General features: G+C 40.1%; 1 protein-coding gene across 2 annotated transcripts in view; it reads left to right on the forward strand.

Moving 5' to 3' along the window:
• Positions 1 to 7,346: 7,346 nt before the first annotated feature.
• The window catches only part of PRDM5 (PR/SET domain 5), a 196,704-nt gene continuing 176,980 nt past the window's right edge, over positions 7,347 to 27,070 (forward strand). For both annotated transcript variants that reach the window (XM_063460038.1, XM_063460039.1), the window contains exons 1-2: positions 7,347 to 7,608; positions 11,510 to 11,593. In XM_063460038.1, coding sequence (XP_063316108.1) covers positions 7,507 to 7,608; positions 11,510 to 11,593 — 186 coding nt within the window. In that variant the 5' untranslated portion in view covers positions 7,347 to 7,506. The remainder of the gene's footprint in view (positions 7,609 to 11,509; positions 11,594 to 27,070) is intronic.

The raw sequence follows: 27,070 nt of genomic DNA on the forward strand, positions 1-27,070 counted from the left end.
ATAAGAATGCCCCCTCCATTTATTTTATTAAATAAGCTCTATCCGCTGCCAGTGGTGGAGGCAGACAAGTGGACTGTTATCTGTATACCACCCATTACTTGTTTTAAAGTCCATCACCCAATTGCCAATGATAGGGGCAAAGGGGTGCTATGCCCCCCTTGTTATTTCACAGACCCTATCCTCATGAGTTGAGGGCCTTCTAGCAATTGGGCAGCAATGCCTGCCCAGTTACTAGTTGTAAACATTTAGTAGATATTTATACATGCCCCTACCAGCCTTTCATAGTACAGCGCTACGGAATCTGATGGTGCTATATAAATAATAAAATAATAATAATAATAAAAAAATAATAATAATAATAAAATAATAATATGGGGGGACTTATTAACCACTGTAGACTTTATTTATTTATTTATTAAACTATTGAAGGTGGTGACTGGCTAGTGAGTGTTGACCAGCTGCCACATACTTAACCCTCATGCTCAGGGCCGCCATCAGGGGGTGACAACCATAACGGTTGTCACGGGCCCGGCGGCCCTGGGGGACCCGGCCGCCCGGGCCCCACATGTGAGGCCCATTGGGTGGCCCACACACTTAGGGCCACTCGATGGGCCCTATATCTTCAGGGGCCCGGTCAGCGCTGTGGCCGTTGTTATAGCGCGACCGGGCCACTTTAAAAAAAAAAAAAAGCAGCCGCAAGTGCTGCTGGGAGGAGGTGGTCACGTGGTCAGGAGGTGGTCAGGTGGTCAGGAGGAGCACGGGCGCGCCAGTGAAGAGGGAGAGCCAGGCAGTGAAGAGGCAGCCGGGCCGACTCCCATCATCCCCAGCAACCCTCCTGCAAAGAAAAGGTAAGAGACAGGAGGGTGGCTGGAAAATGAGCTATGTGTGTGTCTGTATGCATGTATGTATGTGTATGGCTGTCTGTATGTCTGTATGTCTGTCTGTCTGTATGTATGTCTGTGTATGTATGCCTGTATGTCTGTCTGTATATATGTATGTCTATGTATGTCTGTCTGTCTGACATGCATGCAGACAATGTATGTCTGTCTGTATGCATGCAGGTCTGTCTGTATGTCATTATATATGTATATATGTATGTCTGTAAGTCAGTATGAATGTATGTCTGCATATTATTATGAACGTATGTCGGTGTGTTTGTGTATATGGATGTCTGTATGCATGTATGTCTGTCAGTATGTCTGTATATATGCATGTATGTCAGTCTGAATGTATGTCTGTCAGTATGTCTGTATGCCATTATGAATGTATGTCTGTGTATGTCTGTATGCCATTTTGAATGTATGTGTGTATGGATGTCAGTGTCTGTATGTCTGTCAGTATGTCTGCATGTATGAATGTATGTGTGTGTGTATGTATGTATGTCGGTGTCTGTATGTATGTGTATTTATGTCCTCGTGCATGTGTGTCTGTATGTATGTTAGTATGTGTCTGTCACTATGTATGCCTGTGTGTATGTCCCAGTATGTGTGTGTCAGTATGTATGCCTGTATGCGTGTATGTCTGTTTCAGTATGTGTGTCTGTTAGTATGTATCTGTGTCCTTTTGTATCAGTGTGTGTGTTTGTGTCTGTGTGTGTATTCCTGTGGGCGGTATTTGGAGCCAGTGCAGTGGCGGATGCCCCCCCCCTCCCTTGAGAAAACCGACGGTCTACCTCTCCCCTGCCAGCACATGCAGGTGCTAGCCCTGCAATGTGCCTGCGGACCAGAGGGGATATCAGAGATCTCTCTCCCCGATCCGCAGGCACTATGCTGGCAGCCGGCGGGGGGAGGGAGAGAGGACCCGGGAGCTCAGCCTGCAGCTCCTCCGTGTCCTCCTCTTGCGAGCTTGGAGCGTTGCCGCGGTTACCACGGCAACGCTCCAAATCTCGCGAGAGTGAACTCTAGCCCTGGAGAAATGTCCCCCCTCCTCCCAGTAAAGGTAAGAAGGGAGGGGGGACATAATTAATATTTATTTTAATTAAATAAATGTAAAAAAAAAAAAAAGCATATTATAAAAAAGCCCCCCATGCCTTATAACACACTCTCACACCCTACACACACATTGCCCCTCCCACACATATACTGCTCCCCAATTCACACACACTGCCCCCTCATACACACACACTGCCCCCCATACACACACACTGCCCCACATACACACACATTGCCCCCCATACACACACACTGCCCCCTATACACACATACTGCCCCCATACACACATACTGCCCCTCATACACACACACTGCCCCCCATAGACAAATACTGCCCCTCATACACAGACACTGCTCCTCATACACAGACACTGCCCCCATACACACATACACTGCCCACATACACTGCCCCTATACACACACACTGCCCCATACACACATTGCCCCCCATACACACATACTGACACACACATACACTGCCCCCCTAACATACACACTGCACCCCTGACATACACTGCCGCCCTCACTCACACACTGCAACCTTCACACACTGTCCCCCTCACACACACACACTGCACCCCTCACACATTTCACCACTCACACACACCACTGCTCCTATGCCCTATGACAGCCCCATTTCCCAGCAGACCTCAGGCAAGTTGTCAAACTGTTCTTAAACGGTTTGACTACTTACTCTGGGAGGGGGTCCCGACACTATTGGCATCATAACCGCTACACTAAGCTGTAGTGGTTATTGTGTCTGTATTATTTAGTTAAATTTTCTACAAGTGCCCCTCCCGAGATCAGGCTCTGGATCCGCCACTGACCCAGTGGGCATATTTGGAGGCGGACCCCAGGAGGCCCAGACCCTGAGCTGAGTTAGGGGGCCCAAAAGTTCTGGTGGCGGCCCTGCTCATGCTACCAAGGGTTTTTATCTATTTGCCTGCCAGCTGCTAATGCTACCAGTGGGCAAACAGTTAGGATTTTTTTTTTTTTTTTTAATCCCGGCCTGGCTGAAATCGTTTTGGGCCTGAATTGCAAAATCCAGACATTGTTAAATAGTATGAAAAATGTCTAAATTTTGCAGCCCAAATGGTCCCATCCCATATGTAGTCTAATGGCTTTTCACCATTTAGACTTTAGTAAACAATGCTGTACGTTTGTCCCTAGTTCCCATAGGCGTGCGCACAGGGTGTACCCGGTGTGCCTAAGTACACCCTAATCCAGGTGCGTTTTAGCCGCAAGGCAAACAAGGCATTTGCCTTGGGCGGCATTTTCCAGGGGGCGGCAAAAAACGCCGCCCCCAAATGCCCAGGGCAAGTGCCTTGTTAGCCTTGCGGCTAACAAGGCTGCCGGTCGGGCTGATGGGCTGGGCGGGCGGCTAGCGAGGCAGCTCTTCCTCTGAGCGATCTGCTCAGCTCCCTCGCGCACCGCAGAGTGAGGCTGGGAGTCGGAATATGACGTCATCTTCCGGCTCCCAGCCTCACTCTGCGGCGCGCGAGGGAGCTGAGCAGAGAGCTCAGAGGAAGAGCTCCCTCGCCAGCTGCCCGCCCAGCAACCAGCCCAGCAGCCCGACCGGCAGCCCCACTAGACCCCAGGGAGATAAAGAAACCCCCCCCCCAGCATTCCCAAAGGTAAGGAGGCTGGGGGGTAGGTTAAACTAATTATATATTATTATATTATATTATTATATTATATATTATATATTATTAATATTATATATTATATATTATTATATTATATATATTATATATTATTTATATTATATATTATTAATATTATATATTATTATATATTATATATATTATATATTATATATATTATATATTATTATATTATATATTATATATTATTAATATTATTATATTATATATATATTATATTATATATTATTATATTATATTTATTAAATATATATAATATAATAATATATAATATATATAATAATATAATATATTTAATATAATAATATATAATATATATAATATAATAATATATAATATATATAATATAATAATATATAATATAAATAATATATAATATATATAATATATAATATATATAATATATAATATGTATAATATAATAATATATAATATAATATATAATATATATAATATAATATATATATAATATAATAATAATATATATAATATTATAATATAATAATATATAATATAATAATATATACAATATAATAATATATAATATAATAATATAATAATATATAATATAATAATATATAATATAATAATAAATATATTATATATTATTATATTATATATATATTATATATTATATTATTATATTATATATATTATATATTATTATATTATATATATTATATTATATATTATATTATAATATATTATATATCAGAGAGTGTGTGTCTGACAGAGAGTGTGTGTGTCTGACAGAGAGTATGTGTGTCTGACAGAGAGTGTGTGTGTCTGACAGTGAGTGTGTGTGTGTCTGTTAGTGAGTGTGTGTGTGTCTGCTAGTGAGTGTGTGTGTCTGCTAGTGAGTGTGTGTCTGTTAGCTATGTTAGCTAGTGTATGCGCATCTGTCAGTGAATTTGTGTGTGTGTGTGTTTAGAAGGCGGGACGGGGGGAAGGGTTGGGTGGGGGTGTCGCGGGGGGGAGGGGGCAGAGGGGCGCCTGAGTTTTGTCCTGCCTAGGGCAGCACAAAACCAGGATACACCACTGCCCTAATCCCCGTGGCCCGCGCTATGTGCCTCCCTCCATGGGCCGGTGAGGGAGATCAAAGATCTCCCTCACCGACCCACAGGCAGGGAGGGAGACAGGAGAGGACCCGGGGAGCTCGTGCCAGCAGCTCCGCCGGGATCCTCTCGTGAGGTCGGAGCGTTGCCACAGTTACCGCAGCAACGCTCAGATCTCGCGAGAGTGAACTCTAGCCCCGCAGGATTCACTCACCACTGGACCACCCGGGATGGCAGCAGCACGGTCCCCCCTCCCTACAAAAGGTAAGAAGGGAGGGGGGATATTAACTAAACGGCCGTCCCACCCCCACACAATACACACAAACATACAGCACACACACACATACATCACCCTTACACACACAGCACTCACACTAACAGCACTCTTATGCACACAGCACTCACACTAAAAGCACCCTTACACACACAGCACCCTCCCACACACACTAACAGCATCCTTACACATACACACACTATCACACACAGCACCCTTACACACACACACACACTAACAGCACCCTTACACATACAAACACACTAACATCACACACACACATACAGCACCCTTACACACACAGCGCCCTTGCACACACAGCAACCTCACACACAGCGCCTGCAAACACACACAGCACCCGCACACACACTCACACAGCACCTTCACACACACACACACAGCACCCTTACACACACAGCGGTATATGTGTGTGTGTGTGTGTGTATTTATATATATATATATATACACATACGGCATGTGTGTTTGTGCTTTAGGGTGCACACCCTTATACAATAGGCTGCGCACGCCTAGTTCCCCTAATGCTATCCTGAGCTCTATAGACATAATATTAAATGAAGCACTTTCAATAGAAATGTAATTAAGCTAATTCTGTTTAAAACAACCCCATATCAGCGACATGCAAAAGGTGAAATTTTGGTTTTAAATGCACCTTTTCGACTGACAATTTAAATGCATTCTATTTCCCCAATTGGACAAATAAAGGAGTTTTTAGATAATTTCCCTATAATATTGTTAACATATAATATATACTATGCATTTGTGCAGTTGATAGTAGTGAAATTGTGATTAAACCAACTGATTATACGATTTTTCCTTCAGTGGTTATTGCACATGAACACAAAACCCCTCAGTCATGAATGGGTTAATTCCTAGTCCCAAGAAGTGCTGTATCAGCCCATGGATATGTGTAACATTTCCAACATATTTCAAAAGTCATCTTCCATATGCTTGATTGATGAAGCTCTCACTATATACTCAGATAATACCATTAGTATACAAACATGGGGGGGGGGGGGGATCTTGATTTGAAGGGTGTGGGAGGGAGATTTACATCTGGTCTAGTAAGAATTAGTTGTCCCCTAGTCAAAAACCTGTCAGCTAGCCTATGACTGAGCTGCAAACCAGAGGCGTCATTCTGCTCTTGCCAAGTCCTGCACACACCCTATTAGCACACAAATGAATGGCATTATTTTTTATTACTTCAGAAAAGAGCTATTTAAATTGGGTTTTGTCCCAACAAGGGAATGATTAAACACACCACAACTAGCCTCAGTGAATCGCAGACCACAAGTAAGGAAACATGGAGTGTTCTTTACCCAAATACTGCTCACCCTGTGAGCTCCAAACACTGGATAGATTTGGGATGAGCCAAACTTTTGGCCAATAGAATCAACACTCTACCCCCTTTTGGAACGTCTCTGAGACTGTGTGGGGAGGGAGGCTCAGTGTATTTGCTGAAAGTCTTGAAAGTTCAATATAATCTGTCTTGCTTGTCTCACCTGCAGGCAATATCTTCTTGTAAAAGCAGGCAGTTCCTTTAATGCCCCTTACAGTTAATACATAACAAGATTATTTTTTTATAAGCATATAAAATTAGCAGTCTGTTATCATCTCCTGTATATAAACCATTTACCCATCTCAAATATTATTATATAATGTACTCAATCCTTTCAGTTCCACATAAATCACAGTCATTTACCATAACCTGAATACTGAAAGGGATAATACATGACTACTTCATATGACATCTCAGACTCAGGTTAGTTGTCAAACCATTCTAAAATGGTTGATAAATTACACTGGACACACTGCCAGGGCAGTCCTGGCACCATAAACAATACAACTGGCTTTAATATAGTGAATAAAATGTATATATATTAACCCCTTCAGTCTCAGATATGTCATGTTAATTATTACCCCTAGATATTACCCATTCCAGTTTCATGAAGCTGATTATGTTTGGTGATTATTGTGGGACTGAAACAGTTAATGAAGACATCAGTGAAATGGTGTGTGTGACTGAGCCTGCCCCAATCATGCTGCAACTGGTGTAAGACTCGAACTCCACTCGAACTCCCCCTAAAACAGCATAATCACTCTCCTTGGCTATTCCCCCTGTTCCATCCGCCCCCCATGCACTCTATTTTGCATCTATGGGACCGGGGACAATTACCCCTATTGCCTCTTAGTTACAAAATAATAAAGTAGAGAAGACTGATAACTATATGCCTAGAAAAAAAAACAGACTTGTCTTTTACTGATTGCAGGGGACATTAAAGTGATAGCCTGCTTTTTGCTGTGTGCAGGTGAGATAGGAAGTTGTGATTTATTGACCTTTTAGGACTTTCAGAATTTACACTACCTTCCTCCCCCTCCTGTCCTCCTCACACAGTAACACAGATTTACAGGGAACCAACTTTAGCAGTACACAGATCAGGGACATGGGGTCTGCTCTGCCCCTATCTAAAAAACCCTGCCGCACTATAAAATAAATACCCCACCAAACCCTTCCACACAGCCATCCCTGAACCCTTCCCATGCAGTCTGTGTAAGCCATTTAAATGATAAACATGCTGGGCATGTACGTGCCAGACAGATTTTCCCTGAAGTCTTCCAAAGTCCAAGACGGGATGGGGCTCTATACCAGCAGGAGAGTCAAAAAGGTTGGTCCGGTTACATAGTAGCAGCAGCAGCAGCAGCAGCCGGGGTGACCATGTAATATATGGGGGAGCAGGGATGTAAAGAAGTGGTCAGAGCTGAGCAATGCTTGGAGCCGGGTGGGGGACATGCCACGTCTACACACTTTACTAGCAGGAAGACACAGGGGCTGTAATGGAGAGGGGGGCAGTCACAATGCAGGATCTTTGGGGTGACTGGGAGGTGCTCTGTTTACAATAATAGATCCATATTTGCTACAGAGAAAGCTACATTGTTCACCAATGGAAACAGAGGAATGTAACATATCATTACCAAACAATGCACTATAACAGTACTAGCATAAAACTGATACCGTGTATTTGCCAATGTTTTACTATTAAAAAGTAGATACATAGATTGCACAATTACAATTGTAACCTGATGAGAAACTGTGAGTTATGCTGCATACAATACAATCAGTTATTTTTCTCCCCAATCTATTACAAGCAGTTCTAGGGCAAAGCAGTAAATGTAAAGGGATCAGGATATGCTTCACTGGTTGCCATGGTGATTGCTCCATATTCAGCACTTTGCGCAACAGACTGACTCTCTATTAATAGAGCTTTCTGTATCTGTTAGATTGTAGCAGCAGAGACATTGGCTGTGCTGTGAATATCACAGCAGGGTGGTTGAAATACTTGGTTTTCTGTAATGTCTATATATAGTCTAGCCCATTTATTTTGGAATAAAAGGCACCTTTACCTAAGCTTGGCCTTTCATCCCATCTATATAATTGCACAGCTACAGAATGTAGAACTAAAATAATTGGCATCCTGTCTTTCAGTTCTCTGACATATATATTCCTGTGGACTTTCATGTGTCAGTGCCTATGGTGTTGCTGGGTACATGACATATTCAGCACTGTGGCATTTTTCTGGGCAGATACAAATGTAAAAACTGAAAATCCAGTTTGTGATGATTAACACAGTTACACTCTAAGGCTATATACTGTTTGTCCCTAATTTGTACTTTTATAAAATGTGTACTTTGCCCATGTTACATCCTGTCATGTGTTTAAGTGGTACCCTAAAATGATACATGGGAGCAGAGCATCCCTCTTATTTTATATGTTACTTTTGTGCTACATCAAGTTCTATTTTATCAATTAAGAAAAAATCCAGCTATAAAAGTGACATGCAAACAAGTGTCTAAATAAAAAAGTGCAATATATGTCATAATGATGCAAGTGTTCACCATAAGCAATATAATTACAAAATCTGACTTGTACACTTTATTTAAGTAAGAAGGTTGCTAATATCAATAATACATTAACAGCATTACTGTCCTTTTATAATTATGACACCGGTTGAACAGTTAAACAGAAGATATTTTAGTTGGTATTCAATCGAATTATCAACAATGATGACATTAGCTTTCCATGCACATGTAAAAAAAAAAAAGATACCCCTTAAACATGTATTTTGATTAGTTCACTGTGCTATCCAAACTGAAAGCAAAATAATAGATCCTCAAATAGCTTGTCAGCTGGTAACCTTTTCCTTTTAGTTCTGTCACCCTGTGCCAATTGTGAGGGGGCAGCGTCTAACGAGAGTAGGTGGGACATAACGTGAGTTGGTGGGGCCTAGCGTTGCACACCTAGCCGATCTTGCTCTTTGCACTCACCAAGTGTCAGTCCTGCTCTTGTGTCTGATTATATTTCAATTTACAGAGTAGGAGATAAAATCTTCTAAAGTAAGTTGTCTATTGGAAATTAAATTATTTTTTTCCATGCAGGCTGTGTGAGCTAGAGCCAGGGTAGGCTATGGACAGAAACAAACTTGATTTAACTTCCAAATGGCAGAGAATTGAGCAGTGTCAAAACTGCTTCATTAAGCTAACGTTGCTTTGGTGACAATAGAGTCTCTTTAAACTGATTGATCAGTTTAAAAATGAAATGCAAAGAGTGTCTATGCAGGACAAATCGATTTGCTGTCAAATTAATCGGTTTGTTTAACCCCTTAAGGACACATGACATGTGTGACATGTCATGATTCCCTTTTATTCCAGAAGTTTGGTCCTTAACCCCTTAAGGACCAAACTTCTGGAATAAAAGGGAATAATGACATGTCACACATGTCATGTGTCCTTAAGGGGTTAAGGGGTTAAGTAAGAGTGCAACAAATGCATATGTCTAGTATACCCCTAGTGCATTACTTCTTGGAATTAGTAAAAATAAATGATGGCAAAGAGCACTGCAAACAAGAGCTGTACACACAAGGGATGGATATAACATTTCTGCCTAAATAGCAGGATACTAACATGTTACATAAAGGGTGGGAAGCTAGAAAACAGCCATACATATCTCTTTTTATCAGCGCTCTTGTAGGAAACATACACAGTCTTTATGTAAGTATGTCTTGGTGTCTTGGTATATGTGCATGCCATGAGTAATGTTTAACTTGGCAAAATAGTTGCTACTGTGGATGCAAAGTGCTAAATTTTGAGATATGTTCTTTTGGTTTCCATGGTGATTGCTCTTTTTGAAAGAGTTACTCAAAGCATCATAACCACTACAGTTCAGAGCAGTAGCGTACATACCAGGGTCGCAGGGGTCATGGCTGCGACCAGGCCTGGCCCACCAGGGGGCCCGGCTGCCCTGCGACCCGGTATGTATGCCACTGTGGCCAGCCTCTTCTCCTGGGGGGCCCAGAAGCCGGCCACCTCAGGGCCCCCCAAGGCTGGCCCTGGTGTCACCCGGCAGGCAGGCTGGCTGGCTGGTGGGCGCGCAAGGGAGTACTCTCCCCTGTGTGCTTCCTCTTCAGCTCCCTCGCGCACCGCACTGATACCGGAGCCGGAAGATGACGTCATCTTCCGGCTCTGGCATCAGTACATGGCGCGTGAGGGAGCTGAAGAGGAAGCACACAGGGAAGAGTGCTCCCTCGCGCGCCCGCAGGCCAGCCTGCCCGGTGACCAGCAGCCCAGGAGCCCAGCAGCACCACTGGACCCCAGAGAATCCCCTCAGCACTCCCACAGGTAAGGAGGCTGGGGGGATTAATTTAAAAAAACAAAAAACGTGCGTGTGTGTGTTAGTGTTAGAGTGTAAGTGTTAGAGTGTGTCAGTGAGTGTTACTGTGTGTCTGTTACTGAGTGTGTTAGTTTGTGTACGTCTGTTAGTGAGTGTGTGTTTTGTAAGTGAGTGAGTGTGTATGTATGTCTGTCACTGAGTGTGTGTCTGTTAGCTAGTGTGTATGTGTCTGTTCGTGAGAGTGTGTGTGTCTTAAGCACTTACCTTTCTCCAGTGCCGGACTCCCTTGGCACTGGGGATCTCTCCATCCGATCCGCCTCTCAGCTCCGAATGCGCATGCGTGACAAGAGCCGCGCGTGCATTCAAACCGCCTATAGGAAAGCATTACTCAATGCTTTCCTATGGACGTTCGGCGTCTTCTCACTGTGATTTTCTTGTGGTGCCTTTAACACTTTCCCTTAGTATAGCACCTATTATTGCCTTTATAAATCCCCCCCTTAAGTATATTTACCTGACTATAACTCATCAGGGCACACATTTTAGTGAATTACTGAGTCTTTTAATGTGAACTCTTTCCAACAAAAGTCTCTACGACAAAGTTAAATTAAGATAAATATTACAATTTAATATTGTAATTGAGAATTAATTTATAAACTAAAATTTGTATTTACCTGACATTTTCTTCAGCCTCTACTGAGATGACTTCCATAGGAGTTACGAGTAGGTGTTTTCTAAGTGCTTCTTTTACCTACTCACTTCCACGGCTCGAGAGAGTACATTCATTGTCACAGCCGTAAACCAACAAAAGTTTCATTTATGAATTTACTCTATGTTAAGTTTGTTTGTCAAAGTTTCATACTCGTAATAATCCCAGGATATTTGTTCATTGTTTTTCTGGTTAGGGTGAAAAATTTGGTCCATTTGCTGGAGAAAAGCGAATACCCAATGAAGTGGATGAAAATATGGATAATAGATTGATGTGGCAGGTAAGACTTCAATCACTGCATTCCTGGATGGAATTTCATGACGTCCCTCTTATGTTGATACTACTAATGTCCTGTTTCAGATTGTACAGGCAACAGTAGCAGCCTTAAAGTACACGTCACAATGATTTTATGGTGCGATTGAACATGGCATCTAATGTATATTATAATCCATATTCTCATGTCCTGGATTTGTATCTTCCCTGGATTTTTATTTTTATTTTGTGTTCTGTTACTCTTTGCTCATTTTCTTGCTTTGTTAAGAGTGAAATTCAAAATGATCTGTTAGCTGCCTGCATGCTCTTGGTTTTGACATGTTTATTGTGGAATGAGCTCCTGTAGATTGGTCAGGATACTTTTAGTCGGAGAGGATTACTACACCATTTTGTCTGTTACCGAAAGCATTTTTTATTCTGATTTGTTTATTTTCCCATAAACATGGTCCAAGTTTTGTTGAACGTGATGGTTTAATTTGATTTGAAGTTAGATCCTTTCCGTTAATATTTAACACCTATTCCTCTGTGGACATACTTCCTTTTGCACTGTGGCACATTCATCAGATTTTTTTTTTGGTTTGCATTGGTACATATCACTTTAAACTTGGCTTATATGGAGAGCCAAGAATTTAGGAGAAACAACACGAAGAAAAAGCAGATTTATCAATCGATTTTAATCTGGTCCACAGGATCTTGTTGTCTATTCTACCACCGTTTAGACACATTCAACAAGTAGAAGAGATTGCAATACACAAAATACCACACATTCCTGGTGTGACCACCAGTGGCAGAATGCGTTGCATAGCAGGTTGTTAAAATGTATAATATGTTAGAAGAATAGTTGTCATATAAGGTGGTAGCTATATCCTACTCTGAGGTGAATTTCAGATAATGTTTAGGTGAAAGCTGATTGAATTAAGAATGTTTTTTGATACATAAGCAGAACTTGATTTATCTTGCTTCTCTGGTACGTTAGTTAAGTTGTGCCGATTGCAACTGTCTAACACTTCTGAATTTGGTTACCGTTGGCTCTAGCACATCATGCTCCAAACTACCTGACTTAATTGAATACATTTAATTGTCCAAGCAAGCAGTTTCAGGCCAGGTGCTCCTGATTTCCCGACTGGAACATCTGATTAGTAAAAAGCCCATGAGCAGTTTAATGCAAACAATTAAAATAATTACTTAATCAAATAAAAATGATCTAAAGTAACCAGGTCCCTTGCTAAACTGGAAGAGAAACATGACCATCTGGGGGTCATTAACCCCTCTACATATCCCTTTCTAATCAGGTTTATATTGGATCCTGAGGACAGATGAATTGAAAAATTCCCTCATTGAACAAGACTATTTACATTTTTGCTTTTAGCAACACTATTGGCTGCACATGGTTACAGGATGAACTGCATTCCTGGTTCTCTCCAGGTTTAATTGGCATTATGTACACAGCAATGCTACATGTATGTATTAATTTTTTGGATAACTCTATATGATGATGTTTTTCATCATAGTGTTTTTCAAAAGAAGACGTTGACTTGTTAGTTGCCAATCAACAGGCAGTCAGCAGGTACAAATCTATATATGTTGACTGAATGATGCAATTTTTTTGTTTCATATTCAGTGATTCGCTTAAAGCATCACTGTCTCCGTTACCCCCCCCTCCCCCCCCCCTGAAAAAATGTGTATTTCATGAAGAAATAATCTTTGTGAAATTCTAATTTATGGGTTGGAATTTCACTGAAATTCCAACCCAGTCAAGAGATATACTGACAAGAGAGTTTAGCAGTGACATCAGCTGGACCCACTGGAGGAAGATGGTGGCAACCATGAGCAACAAGTTCTGGTAAGTAAATCTCACCTTTACCTGCCCCCACAGCCATCAGAACCCCGGCTGCGATATCACCGTGGGGCGTCTTTACAGATTCTGCAACAGTGCTGCTTTAATTGATGGCCATCTTTAGACAACTTTGGGCCGACTGACATTCTATCAGCAATCAGTGCACGAATCAGAATTTCAGGATTTTACTTATAAATGTCATCATCTGAATGTTCTCACACTCTGTAGCATACCCTTTTGTATTCCATACCTGATGACTGCATTAAATTCATTAGGGGCATTTGGTCTTGAAATCAAGTTGAGTTTGAGCAGGCTTAGTGGTCATGGAAGCATACTTCCCTCTGACATGGCAGTAATGCTGCACATCTGCGATACAGACTCTCAGACTCGGTCAGAAATAAATGCAGCGTTACAGGCGGAGATAGTGGCGAGCATCATTATATCCTAAACATGTGTGCCAGAAAGCCACACAAGCACTCATAAGTAATACTATGAACATCCCCTTTTATTTTATCTTGTATCCAGGTTCATCCCATCACGAATTTCATAGTAACTTCATGTCAAATGGTCTTTGAGGATGGTGCACAATGTCTTTTAAGTTATCTTGTCGTAGCCTGAACCTGTTTGGGCTGCCATAAACTTCTCAAGATCGCTAATTTTATATATTTTTTTGTTTTTGTATTTGTTAACAGCACTGTTACATCAAATAACAAATTATACATATTGTACAATGATAAGCCTTCATAACAGAGACATGTCTAGAAAATTCACATTATGTATCTAATTTGTATTTTATTCAAGTAAAAGTTTACTCAAACTATTTTCTCCAAATGGTCACTCATTGCAAACTCCTCACTCATGATAGATTGTGCTCCCTGACTAACACCCACAGGATAATCTGCTAATAATTCTACTATATGCTTAAAAAAATGGAAGGATAAAGTGAGTGGGCAATTGATGACGCAGTCACCCCTTCCACCCTCAGAAGAACAAAGCTTCCCTGCACATCCGGTCCTTCAGTGTTGGGAAAGAAAACAGTGGTCTATAAACTTCTCCTAGCTGTGTCTACAGATGTAGCATATGGGAAAACAAGGGGCTGGCTGCACTCACCTAAACATGCTTAAATGGGGTGCTGCTGGGGGCCAATAAGTACAGTAAAAATAGAAATCCAGCGCACTCACTTATCAACTAAACAGCTACTTTGATGCTGACAGATTTGACAAGTTTTATTAAAAACACCTAATCTAGGCAAAAAATGATGGGGGTTTAGTTACACTATATGATCATACATTGCATAAGCCTGCCACAAACGTCAATGTTCCCCATCTTTGGCAGGTCCTACTCTCACTGTCTACTAAATGAGCTACTCACTTAGGGAAATCCTTCCATCTCGAGTTCTCTGCAGTACAAGGCTTAAATAGGGTCCTGAGATGAGGCACCTGTGACAGGGGGTGGTGCAAAACCAAGGAGCTGGCTATACTCCTAAATATATATGGGAAAACAAGGGGCTGGCTTCACTCACCTAAACATGCTTAAATGGGGTGCGGCTGGGGGCCAATAAGTACAGTGAAAATAGAAATCCAGCGCACTCACTTATCAACTAAACAGCTACTTTGATGCTGACAGATTTGACTAGTTTTATTAAAAACACCTAATAGTGTACCTAGTGTAACTAAACCCCCATCATTTTTTGCCTAGATTAGGTGTTTTTATTTATGCCCCAAATACTTATCAGATTCAGTTTTTGTATAAATTCTTTGCACAATTAGACAAAATTAAGCAAGGACTACAGTTATGGGCGATTTTTAATTTGGCAATTGACCCTAATTTAGACAGAAGCTCTGAAAAGATTAAAAACCCTTTGAGGAATGTTATTAATTTGGCAAAAAAAAATCATAATATAATTCAAAATGAAGCACTTTATGATTGTTGGAGGATTTTTCATCCTTCAGAGAAAGATTTCACGTGTTTTAGTATGACGCACTCATATTCAAGAATAGATTTTATATTTGGAGATCGTAGCTTATTAGAACATGTGCAATCTACAAATATAATTACGGTCACTTGGTCCGACCATAATTTGGTCAAAATACAATTAAAGAACAATATTATAAAGCAAAGACCATAATGGAAACTAAATAATAAGCTATTAATCTCTAAAATGAATAGGGAACAGATTGCCAAGGCAATAGACATGTATTGGATGGATAATGACAATAATGAAGTGTCTGCTGATATAAAATGGTGCGCATTTAAAAGCGTCATTAGGGGTCATCTAATTAGCCTAGAAGCCAAAGATATGAAAAGCAGACAGGAATCTTTGTCCAGTCTATATATCGAATTGAGTGAATGTTATAAAAAAAACACCGTTGCTCCTGTAAGAACAATGTCAAACCAAATTAGGACTATAGAAAATAAAATTAATGAAATTTTGATATCTAGAATAAACAGAAATCTACAGATTATGAGAATGAACTATTACTATAGGGGGAATAAGGCTGATAAGATCCTTACCAATAAAGTTAAAAATCAACAAAAAAAATTAATTACAAAAATAAAACAGGGAAATGAAACCATACTAGACCCTAAAAAAATAGGAGCAGTATTTAGAGATTATTATTATTACAATCTATATAACTTATCGGTGACATCATCCCAAGAGGATATAAACAACTATTTCTTGAACATTCATATCCCTAGACTAAACGAGTCACAATTAGACCAACTAAATACAGAGATATCATTACAAGAAGTTATTGACTCTATTGATACAATGAAAAAAAATAAAGCGCCGGGTCCAGACGGGTTCACAGATTCTTTTTTTAAAATATACAAGGCTAGACTGGCCCAGGGGATGGTAGAATGCTATAATTTAGCGATTAATACTGGCAAATTACCTAAGGAAATGTTGGTAGCTAATATTACTCCTATTTTAAAAAATAATAAAAATCCAGAAGAAATAACTAACTATCGACCAATTGCCTTATTAAATAATGACTACAAAATGTATGCCTCAATCATTGCTTAAAGAATTAAGAATATAATTTATTTTCTGATTGCAGACGATCAGGTGGGTTTTATACCAGGTAGGGTGTCCTCCAATCATATTAGGGGGATACTAAATATATTTACTAAGATCCATGAGAATAAAACCCCTTTTTTAACGATGGCTTTAGATGGAGAAAAGGCATTCGATAGGGTTGGTTGGAATTTTATGCAATCAACTTTAATAGCTTTTGGATTTTCAGGCCAGATTCTTTCGGCGATAATGGCCTGTTACTCTTCACCTTCCAGTAGGATAGTAGGAGGGGGGATTAATTCAGAATGGTTTATGTTATCAAATGGTACTCGTCAAGGATGCCCTCTCTCCCCACTATTGTATATCTTAACTGCTGAACCCCTAGCATATGAAATACGTAAAAACACGGATAAAACATGGTTTAAAAAGAGAGATAAAGACTTTAAGATAAGCCAATATGCCGATGATACTTTGTTAACCCTAACCAACCCAATCAAGTCTGTTTAAGCGGCCATGCAAGTAATTGAAAGATACAGCTACTTGTCAAATTATAAACTTAATGTTCAAAAAACAATGGTATTACCCTTTTATATGGATGAAAAAGATCTGCAACATTTGAAAGAATATTTTGCTTTTAAATGGGAAGAAAAGGGATTTGTATATCTTGGAATTAATATAGTGAAAGATCCAGAGAATATAATGAAGGCTAATGTAATTCCTTTGATCAGAGAATGTACTCACTCTCTGAAACAATGGAACGCCTTGCAGTTATCATGGTGGGGTAGGGTTAATTTTATTAGGTCATATGTTTTCCCCAAGTTTGTTTACCTATTGAGGATGATTCCACTACAGATTCATCCCCAGCGACTTAGACTTGTGAATAAGATTTTTAGGGACTACATATGGTCTGACAGGAAGCCCAGAATAGGCCAGGATCTCTTGTATTTGAAGTACAAAGAAGGAGGGATTGGCTTCCCAAATATTTTTTTATACCATCAAGCGGCACAGTTGATGCATACTCTTCCTTTAATTAAGCAGTATTGCTTCTTACAAGACTGGTTTAAAATAGAAGGCGCAGATATTACAGACCCATATAATAATGTTAGACTAATGTGGTCTACAAGAAATAATAGCAGAACCAACAACATAAGATGCATGACGGATAATTTGATAACTAGACCCCTCTTAAAGTTTTGGTTCCACCTTAAAAATCAATTAGATCTGAAAAATAAAGTTTTACCCGCTCTGACTTTTAAAAATGTAGATATATGGATATGTCCAAATGGACTAGACGTGGCGTTAAAAAAAATAGCTGATCTATTAGTAGATGGGAAGATTATTCCCTTTGCTGAGATACGAAGAGCTTATGGTATCTCATATTCACAAGCGTTTAATTATATTAGGAGTAAGAGCTTTTTGCAAAGTTCCCTCGGTAGCAATATGAGTTCTTTATCATTATCTAAATTAAATGCTCTGATAGACTCAGAGAAAAATACTAAAATATTAACTAGATGTGTTGAGGTTATGAAAAGCATAAAAGGACCGGTGTATCCTATAGCTAAAAGTAAATGGGAAAGAGATTTATTAATAAAATTTGACATAAACGAATGGTACAAGGCTTTACAATCAGTTTATTCTACGATACATTGTTTAAATATTAGGGAAGCACATTTTAAAATACTTAATAGATGGTACATGACCCCCAATAAGATCCAGAAATTTTCAAAGACAGAGACATCTAGATGCCGGAGATGTGGAATTGAGGGAGCAAATGAATTACATATATGGTGGGATTGCCCACCAATCAAGGAAGCATGGGCTCAATTTCTGGGTTATATAAATAAATTGTTGGATACGACCCATATCTGGACCACAGACAACTTGCTTCTACATTTAAACTTTCCGCAATTAACTAAAGACAAGAAAGACCTGTTGATTCGGGCTTTGATGGCCTTTAGCCCCTTAAGGACCAAACTTCTGGAATAAAAGGGAATCATGACATGTCACACATGTCATGTGTCCTTAAGGGGTTGAGATGTCTATTGCAAAAAATTGGAAGAAGACAATAATTGACTCATGGCCGCAAATTAAGGCATCTATTATTATGCAGTGTAAAATGGAAAGGGGAATAGCCTCCAATTTAAGTATTAATATTCGCCAATATGAGATTTGGGATGATTGGATAAAGGTTCTTGAGAATTAAATATTGGAAAGTATATTGTGTAATAATTAGAAATCTCTGAAGAAGTGGGGACTTAATCTAATTTAATGTATTTTGAGTGCAGAGTTGAATGAGTCAATGAGTCAACTTTGTTATATGTTTGTTAGTCTATATGTATTTGTTTATCTATTGTATCTACTTTGTATTGTATCTACTTTGTATGTATTGTACGATATAAAAGAAAATAACAATAAATAAATTATATAAAAAAAAAAAAAGATTGATTCGTTTTCTGGTCCCGTCTGATTGAATCCCACCTAGTCGTCTTTTATGAGAGCTGGTAAGATGTTCCCCAGTCTGGTTGCGTAAATTTTCGCTAATATTTTTAGATCCGTATTTAATAATGATATTGGACGCAAGTTCTGACATCTATGTGGTGGTTTGCCCGGTTTGGGCAGTGTTGCTATATGGGCTATCAGCATCTCTTGTGGTGTGGTTCCTGTGTGTAGTATATTATTATATAACTTTTCTAGTTTAGGTGCCAATATTTGTGAGAAGAACTTATAATACAAATTCGTGAACCCGTCTGGTCCTGGGGATTTTCCTTTAGGGAGGGTTTTTATTGTCTGTAAGATTTCGCTAAGTGTGATAGGTTCTTCCAATTTTAGTTGGTTGTCTCGGGTTAGGGCAGGTAGCCTTATGTCTATTAGGAAGTTCTCTATGTCAGATGGGAGAGGTTGGTATGTGTTGTTGTCAGTTTTTAAATTATATAGTGTGTCATAGTAATCTGCCATCATATTGTTAATGTCTTGTGGATTGTATATTTTGTGTCCTTGCGAGTTTAAGCGGATGGGTATTTTGGCATTTTGGTGTTTCTGCCTGAGAAGTGTTGCCAGTGCCTTCCCCGCTTTGTTGCCTTGCGTGTACATTTTTAGTTTATTTGTGAGAGTTACAGTTTTTAGCATGTGTATGTCTTTTATTTTCCTTTGTAGTTGTTGTATGTGTTGTTGTCTTTCTGGTGATGGTTGTAATATTTGAGCCGTTGTTTCGTCTCTTAGGGATCTGAGTAGGTTTGTATATTCCTGAGTGGATTTGCATTTGAGGTGTGATGTTCTGATAAGAAGTCCTCTGATAACTGCTTTATGTGCTTGCCATGTGGTGACAGGTGATATGTCTGGTGTTTCATTTTGATTGAAATAAGATGTCATTTCTGTTTCAAGTGTGTGTTTAAAGTCTGGGTTGTGTAGAAGGGTGTCTTTCAGGCGCCAAGGTGTTGTACCTCGAAAGATAAAGTTATCCTTTATTGTCAGCCATACCGCTGCATGGTCTGACCATGTTATGTCACCTATATTGCTGTGTGTTACATGCAGTATTAAGTCCCCTGTTATGAATATATAATCAATCCTAGAATATGTGTCATGAACTGATGAGTAAAACGTAAATTCTCGATCGTTTGGATGATGTGTCCTCCATATGTGATAAAGTCCATACGCTGAAATTAGTCGTGTTAGTGTAGTTGTTTGTTTGCGGAGGTGTTTATATCTGGGTGATGTGTTTGGTAGAGTCGTGTCTAATTTGGGTTGTAGAATGTGGTTGAGGTCTCCACATATGATTGTTGGTGTGTGATTTGTAGTAGGTAATTTTGTTTACACTTTGTGTATGAAGTTTCTTTGGTTATCATTTGGCCCATATTTACTCGCTATAAGATATTGTGTGTTGTTTATTTTGCAATGTAGTATGACATATCTGCCCTGTGTGTCTCTTTTTAGTTGCAAGAGTTCAAATGTTATTGATTTGTGTATAAGCACAGAGGCGCCTCTAGATTTAGAGGAGTATGTTGAGTGGTATTGTATTGGGTAATCTCTAGTAGCAAAGGTTGGCTCCCTATTATGTACAAAATGCGTTTCTTGCACGCAGAGTATGTCTGTTTTGTAGTAGTCTGCGTTTGTGCTGTGTGTTCAGCCCGCGTGCATTTATGGTTTGTATTTTCATGTACTATGGGTATTTATGTATTGTGTTGCTAGGTATGGTTATTTGCACCAGGTTATCAAGGTGCCACGCTTATCACAGGCTGACACTTTGTGATTTTTGGGTGGCATTATTGGTTTGTTGCCACAATATAACATTATGGGGTGTGTGCTTACTATTTTTTTGTGACAAGTAGCGTTTAGGTCTATACCAACTTGTTTGTCTCTTGTTTGTTTGACCGATCTGGTATTATTTCTAACATGGGGTTTATAACTTGGGGGGGGGGGGGGGAGGGGAGGGTGTAACTATATACAACATGTCCAGATGTGAGACAGAGTGTGAAATTGGCACACTTTGGAGGTTGGAGTGATTTAGCTTCTCCATTTACATGGCCGTTGGGCTTTTGCTGTAGTGATGCTGCATCTCCCTCATTCACTTGTGGGTTTTGGTGTGTGTCTGTGTATGTATGTATGTGTATATATTGTGAGAGGAAATGTGGTTTGGTAGTTGATGGCATATATATTAGGCCTGATTTACTGAACAGCAGCCTGAGGTTTGAGAGTTAAATGTCCCAGGGAGAGATGTTAGGTTTGCAAGATGCATTACTGGTACTCTGCAAACCACGGTATGGGTCCCTGGGGCGGAGCACTTGGAGAGCAGGGTGGGCCAGTGATCCAATAGCACCAGCTGCTATGTAATAGTCGAACCAGAACTTTTATTGTGCTTAGTAGTATCACTTATGTCTAATTGCACCTCACCTGTATCTGATCAATTAGCTAGCAGGCTTTTAAAAAGAAGGGATCAGCATGCTGCAGAGTGAGGAGGAAAAGCCAGAGGAATCGTGTCTTGTAGTTATACTTTTTGTAAATTGGCAAGTGGGAAAGCCACCCAATTGCAGATAGGGATTTGCTGTGTATAGTAAGTGCTCAAGCAAGAGCAAGGAATTTTGTTTTTGTTTACTTTTGAAATACCTGTATATATATTTCACCAAATAAATCTGAAAACAGAGCTGGACGTGTCCTGGACTTTCATTACCCTAGAAGGCTGTGGTTACAAGATCTGTGACAAAATCCTACCTTTAAAAGAGGTGTGTATATATATATATATATATATATATATATATATATATATATATATATATATATATATATATGTATATATGTATTTTTTGTTTATTATTATTATTATTATTATTTTTATTATTATTCATGGTCCTTTATTCCTGCACCCTACTATGAGTGTGTTGGTCGCATCCGTGGCCAAAGTGGGTTCAGTTGTTCTGGGTCATTGAATGGGTGATCTCTGTTTATATGTGTCTATGTAGGAATGGGGTATGTATTCTGGTTGTGGGGTGTTGACATACATGCATTATGTTATATTTACAAAGTACATTGCAAAACCCCTCCCCTTGCCTCTTGTTTAATTCATAACCCATCCCATTAGTTCCAGACAATTTATTCCCTATGTTTGGCAAATTATTACCCCCTGCTGTTCTATTCCGAGTTCCCCAGGTTTTGTTTTCATTATCTCTTTGTAAGTATTTTAGCTATTGCTTGTACCTTAGTGATTTGAGATCCAGGGGGGTACCAGAGTGTCCCTTATTTGTCCGGTGCACATTTCAAGTTTCTCATATGAGGGTGTTTGTTGGTATATAATTGCCTTACCGGGAACACCCCAATCCAGAGTGGGTGTAGTTGCACTGGGTTATTGTTGGGTGATCTCTGTTTATATTTGCTTCTATGGGTGTGGGGTATGTATTCTGGTTGTGGGGTATAGATATGCAAGCATTATATTGCAATCACAAATTACAGTGCAAAACCCCTCCCCTTGTCTTATCTAGTTCGTAACCCATCCCATTAGTTCCACAAAATGTATTCCTTAAATTTAAGCATATTCTTAACCCCTGCCGTTCTGTCCCAAATTCCCCAGGTTTTGTTTTGTTGTCCCTCTGAAAGCACTTTGACTATTACTTGTATCCTAGTGATTCGAGACCTACACATTATGCGTCTCGTGTACCAGTTCGGATTACACATCGGGTCCCAAGGGGTGCCAGAATGTTCCTTATTTGTCCAGTGAGCATTCCAAGTTTCCCACATAAGGGTGTTTGTTGGTGTATGGTTACCCTACCGGGAATGTCTCTGTCCAGATTTGTAACTCCAGATCCGGGTCCCCCCGCTGTGTATCCACTGCTGTGCTTCAGCTTCATCACAGGGCCAGCGGAAATTCCGGTGCGTCTCTCGATTTCGTGGACCCACATCTTTTGGAGGTAAGGTGTTTTTGTAGGAATGTGAAGGAGAGTTAGTGCAGTGGTTAGTGATTCGTAGGCTCATGTTGCAGTCTTTGTCATATATTTGATAGATTTGAGTTGTCCTTGGACCAGGTGTCATCTGGTGTTTAATGTTTCTTGTGGGCTGTTTTCCAGTCTGGCTTAACTTTTCCTGCTTTCGTTTGTACATCATGGAGATTTTGAGTTGTTGGTATGTCCCAGTCATTCAGTTGCTTTACGCCGTCTTCAGGGGTGACTATAGTTGTTGTTTTACCATCTTTTGTGGCTAGGATTTTAGTGGGGAAACCCCACCTGTAACGGATGCTGTGCATCCTCAGAGCTCCAGTGATGTGGGAGAATTATTTTCGTCTCGGAGTGTGGCGGCTGACAGGTCCGCATATATCCGTATTGCAGGGTAATTCTATGGTGGCTTTGCTCTTATCCTGCTGCTTCTAAGGATATGTTCTTTAATGTGAAAATAGTGAGCTTGCAGTAGAATATCTCTCAGAGTTGTTAGGGGAAGATGACGAGGTTTGGGGATACGGTGCATTCTATCAATTAACAGCATATCTGCCGGTATCTCCGGGGTGTAGGCCCATAGCAGGCCTTGGACTTGGAAAGGAAGTCATTGTTGCTTATATCTTCTGGAACGCCTCTTAAGCGTAGGTTGTTCCGGCGGGAACGATCTTCTATGTCCGCCAATTTTTCTTCCATTTTGTTTATTTGCATTGTTAGTTGCTCTACATTGGTGGCTAGATCATTATGTGCTTCAGCAAATTCGTCATACTTGTCCTCCATATTTGTTGTCTGCTTCCCCAGTTCTTGTATGTCCTTTCTCAGGGAGTCGACTGTATGCTGCCATGTTGTTATTAATTTGTTTGATAGCGTGTCCAAGGCAGCAGTTAGACCTGCCTTTGTGAGCTGCTCATTAGTCCCGCTCGTTAGTCCCGCGGCTCAAGTTTTGCAAGTTTCCCTCCGATTCAGAGGCCTCGTTATCCATTGAAGCCTGTCCCGTCTGGGTTGCTGGGACTGATTTTAGGTGCTTGTCTTTTCGTTGAGTTCTTCTTATTTTTTGACTGTGACATGTTAGTTTTAGATTTCTGGGATTAATAGATGCAGCTTATTTCTGCTGGATTGTTTTAGATTAGATGCCCGGGTGCCGGAGCAAAATTCTATGCGGCCATCTTGCTCCGTGGTTGGCCACGCCCCCACTTTTGTGGATTTTAACTGTTACTTACAAAGGTTAGTGGGCTATTAAAGGACCACTATAGGCACCCAGACCACTTCAGCTCAATGAAGTGGTCTGGGTGCCAGGTCCATCTAGGGTTAACCCTGCCTGCTGTATATATGTTTACATATGGGTTAATCCAGCCTATAGTGGATGTCTCATTGAAAGCAGCTAGAGGCACTTCTCACTGTGATTTTCACAGTGAGAAGACGCTAGTGTCCATAGGAAAGCATTGAGGATGCTTTTCTATGGACTGGCTGAATGCGCGCGCAGCTCTTGCCGAGCATTCTCATTCAGCCGATGACGACCGAAGGAGGAGGAGAGTCCCCAGTGCTGAGAAAGGTAAGGGATTTAACCCCTTCCTCCCCCTTTAGCCTGGCGGGATGGGGGGCATCCTCAGGGCACTATAGTGCCAGGAAAACTAATTTGTTTTCCTGGCACTATAGTGGTCATTTTTTCTCTTATTGACATCTAGCACATCATTGTAATGCAGTGATAACAGAGAATAGGGGAACTCCGAAGTGCTGACCCATATCACATTTTCTCAGTTATTGCACAAGGCGTGTTAATCCATTGTTTCATTTGTATGTGACATTTATTTTGTTTCTTTGTTAGAAATAAAAAAAACATGTGAACTTGTACTACCTTTTTGATGCCTTACTAAAGATGTTATTAGAACTAACCATCCCTCTGGCCTGTTCAAAGAAAATAGAAACTGGAGGAGTGAAAGTGATTCTGTTTAATGTGTCAGAATTCTGGGCACAAGAACCAAATGTTTGTAAGCTGAGGAAATTTGAAAGCATGAATCCCTATGATAAGCATGGAGCACGTTAAAATAGACAAGTTGGAAAAACGTTTGAACTCGTTTATTTTTTTCCACTTGGCTTTTAGATTTAATTTTGCAATTCTGCTGCACTTAGCAAAGGTTAGCTATTTTGTTAATGTCCTTTTAATATTTCAAACTAGTAGAAATAAAGGAAATGTTCTGCCAATAATTAGAGAGCCATTCTAAGCACCCTAAATCACTTATTGTAGTATTTATGGTGTAAAACGCGTTCCAACCATTATTGTTAAAATGTTTTCAATTGGTTTGAGGAAAGAAAAAGCACGCCTATCTTGCCCCCTAAAGCCTGGCCCCTTTCCTGCTACTTAGAAACTGTGGTAGCTTGGTTTGTGTTTTTCTGTATTATCCATCCAACTTGGGGTGTCAATAATAGGCTGCAACTATTAAGGCTGTTAGTCTGTCACTGGTCCCAAAGGTTAGACTGATAATATTTCTGTGTAGTCCAAGCAGGAATAATAGGTCAATACTTCATATGCTGAGATTTTATATAGATTTTCAGGATTTTATAAACTTTAATCAATTACATAGTTTTTCTTAATTTCTAACGCAAAACTCTAATATATTTTTACAATGCTTCCTACGATATTGTATTTTGGTATATATGGTTTACATTTGTGGATGTCACTATATATATATATATATATATATATATATTTGGAAATTTAAATAACTTCAAAACTGTGACCCTTGCTTTTGTAGTTTTGACAGTTTTTTTCTTTTTCATATGCACATTATTTATCAGCTCCAATATAGATAACTGTCTACAGATTAGACAGCATCCAAATCTCCAAAAAGTGGAACGTGAAACAAATGCACAACAACTATTACACTGAACTAAGTCTGCCATTTTAATGAGGTGAACAATTTAAATCAAACAAAACAGTTTTTTGTCCTCCCTGTATACCTCAGTTTATCTCCAGATTATCTCCAATCACACACATAGAAGCAGCACTTAGATGTAGCAACCGAGCTATATTAGCCAAGCTAATTACCATAATCCTTATATAACTCCTAAAGGCACCACCCACTAGGAATGTTTAACACCTGGGTAGGCCTATGCTTATTTGCAAACAATAGCTAATTTAAACAGCAATCAATAGCAAGTAGCTAACTAATCAAATCAAATGCCTTATAATTACCAGCAGGAAATCAAACCTTGTGCAATCAGTAACCTTTTCCTACAGATGAATCTTACCTGTAACTGTAAAAAAGAAAACACTTGGCAAAATCTTAGACAGTTGGTGTGGCGAAACCAACTTCGCCACTGTGAGCTGGAGAAGCCTGGTTGCTCGCCTGCTCCCTTTGGACTATGGACCAGACTTGAAAAAGGTTTATTTCCCCTGCCGAAAGGTTTATTCGTGCTTTCTGCCAGGGTGTTCGGTAGATTTTATCTACCGAACCAACTACCGTACGAGGGACCACCTAGAAGATGGAGTGTGCCGTCAATTGACCGCCCAGAAGCTGCGGTTAACCGCAGCTTAATTGATGAACGCTGGGTGGCCTTTGTTCGTTTGCCGAACACGTGGCAGCGGCCATTTTAACTCCCGAACGGCCAGCGGTGTTCAGCGCTCAAACTATGGAACTGTAAACGGACACTTAATTGCACGAACACCGCTGAGCCGTCCGTCGCCTGATTCCTAATTGTACAAGGTTAACCGAACACCGAAATTCGGTATTTCTATGTGAATTGTAGTAACCCAGATAGCTATGCCATGGAGCCTATTTGTGTGATTAAAGACTTTGGCTCCATGGCGATTAAACTGTATTCGTGTAGTCTGGGTGCCATTCACCTAATAATGTGCACCCAGACCTGAACTATCTGGGGATATGTAACATGTCTGTGTTTAGTATAATCAAATTAACTTTATATATTTTAAAGCATAATACTGTATTTAGGTCCCCACATGTGGAATGGAGTCTTGTCTTTGTCCTGGGAGATAATTGGATTACTTCTACAATTATCTCCAGGGCAGAAGGGAGGAAGCCATGATGCATTGTGGGAATGTTTACTGCTGTGTGTCTGTAATTGGTTTATGTCTGTCCTTTGTTACAGTCTTCCATTTGGTCCCCTAGGGGAGTGTCCACCAGGTGGGAGACCTGCATAAATACTGGGCAGGTAGCCCTGAGTAAATGAGTTCCTGCTTAACCCTGAAGCTGAAAT

Source organism: Pelobates fuscus, chromosome 6 (assembly GCF_036172605.1).
Source record: "Pelobates fuscus isolate aPelFus1 chromosome 6, aPelFus1.pri, whole genome shotgun sequence".
Lineage (NCBI taxonomy): Eukaryota > Metazoa > Chordata > Amphibia > Anura > Pelobatidae > Pelobates > Pelobates fuscus.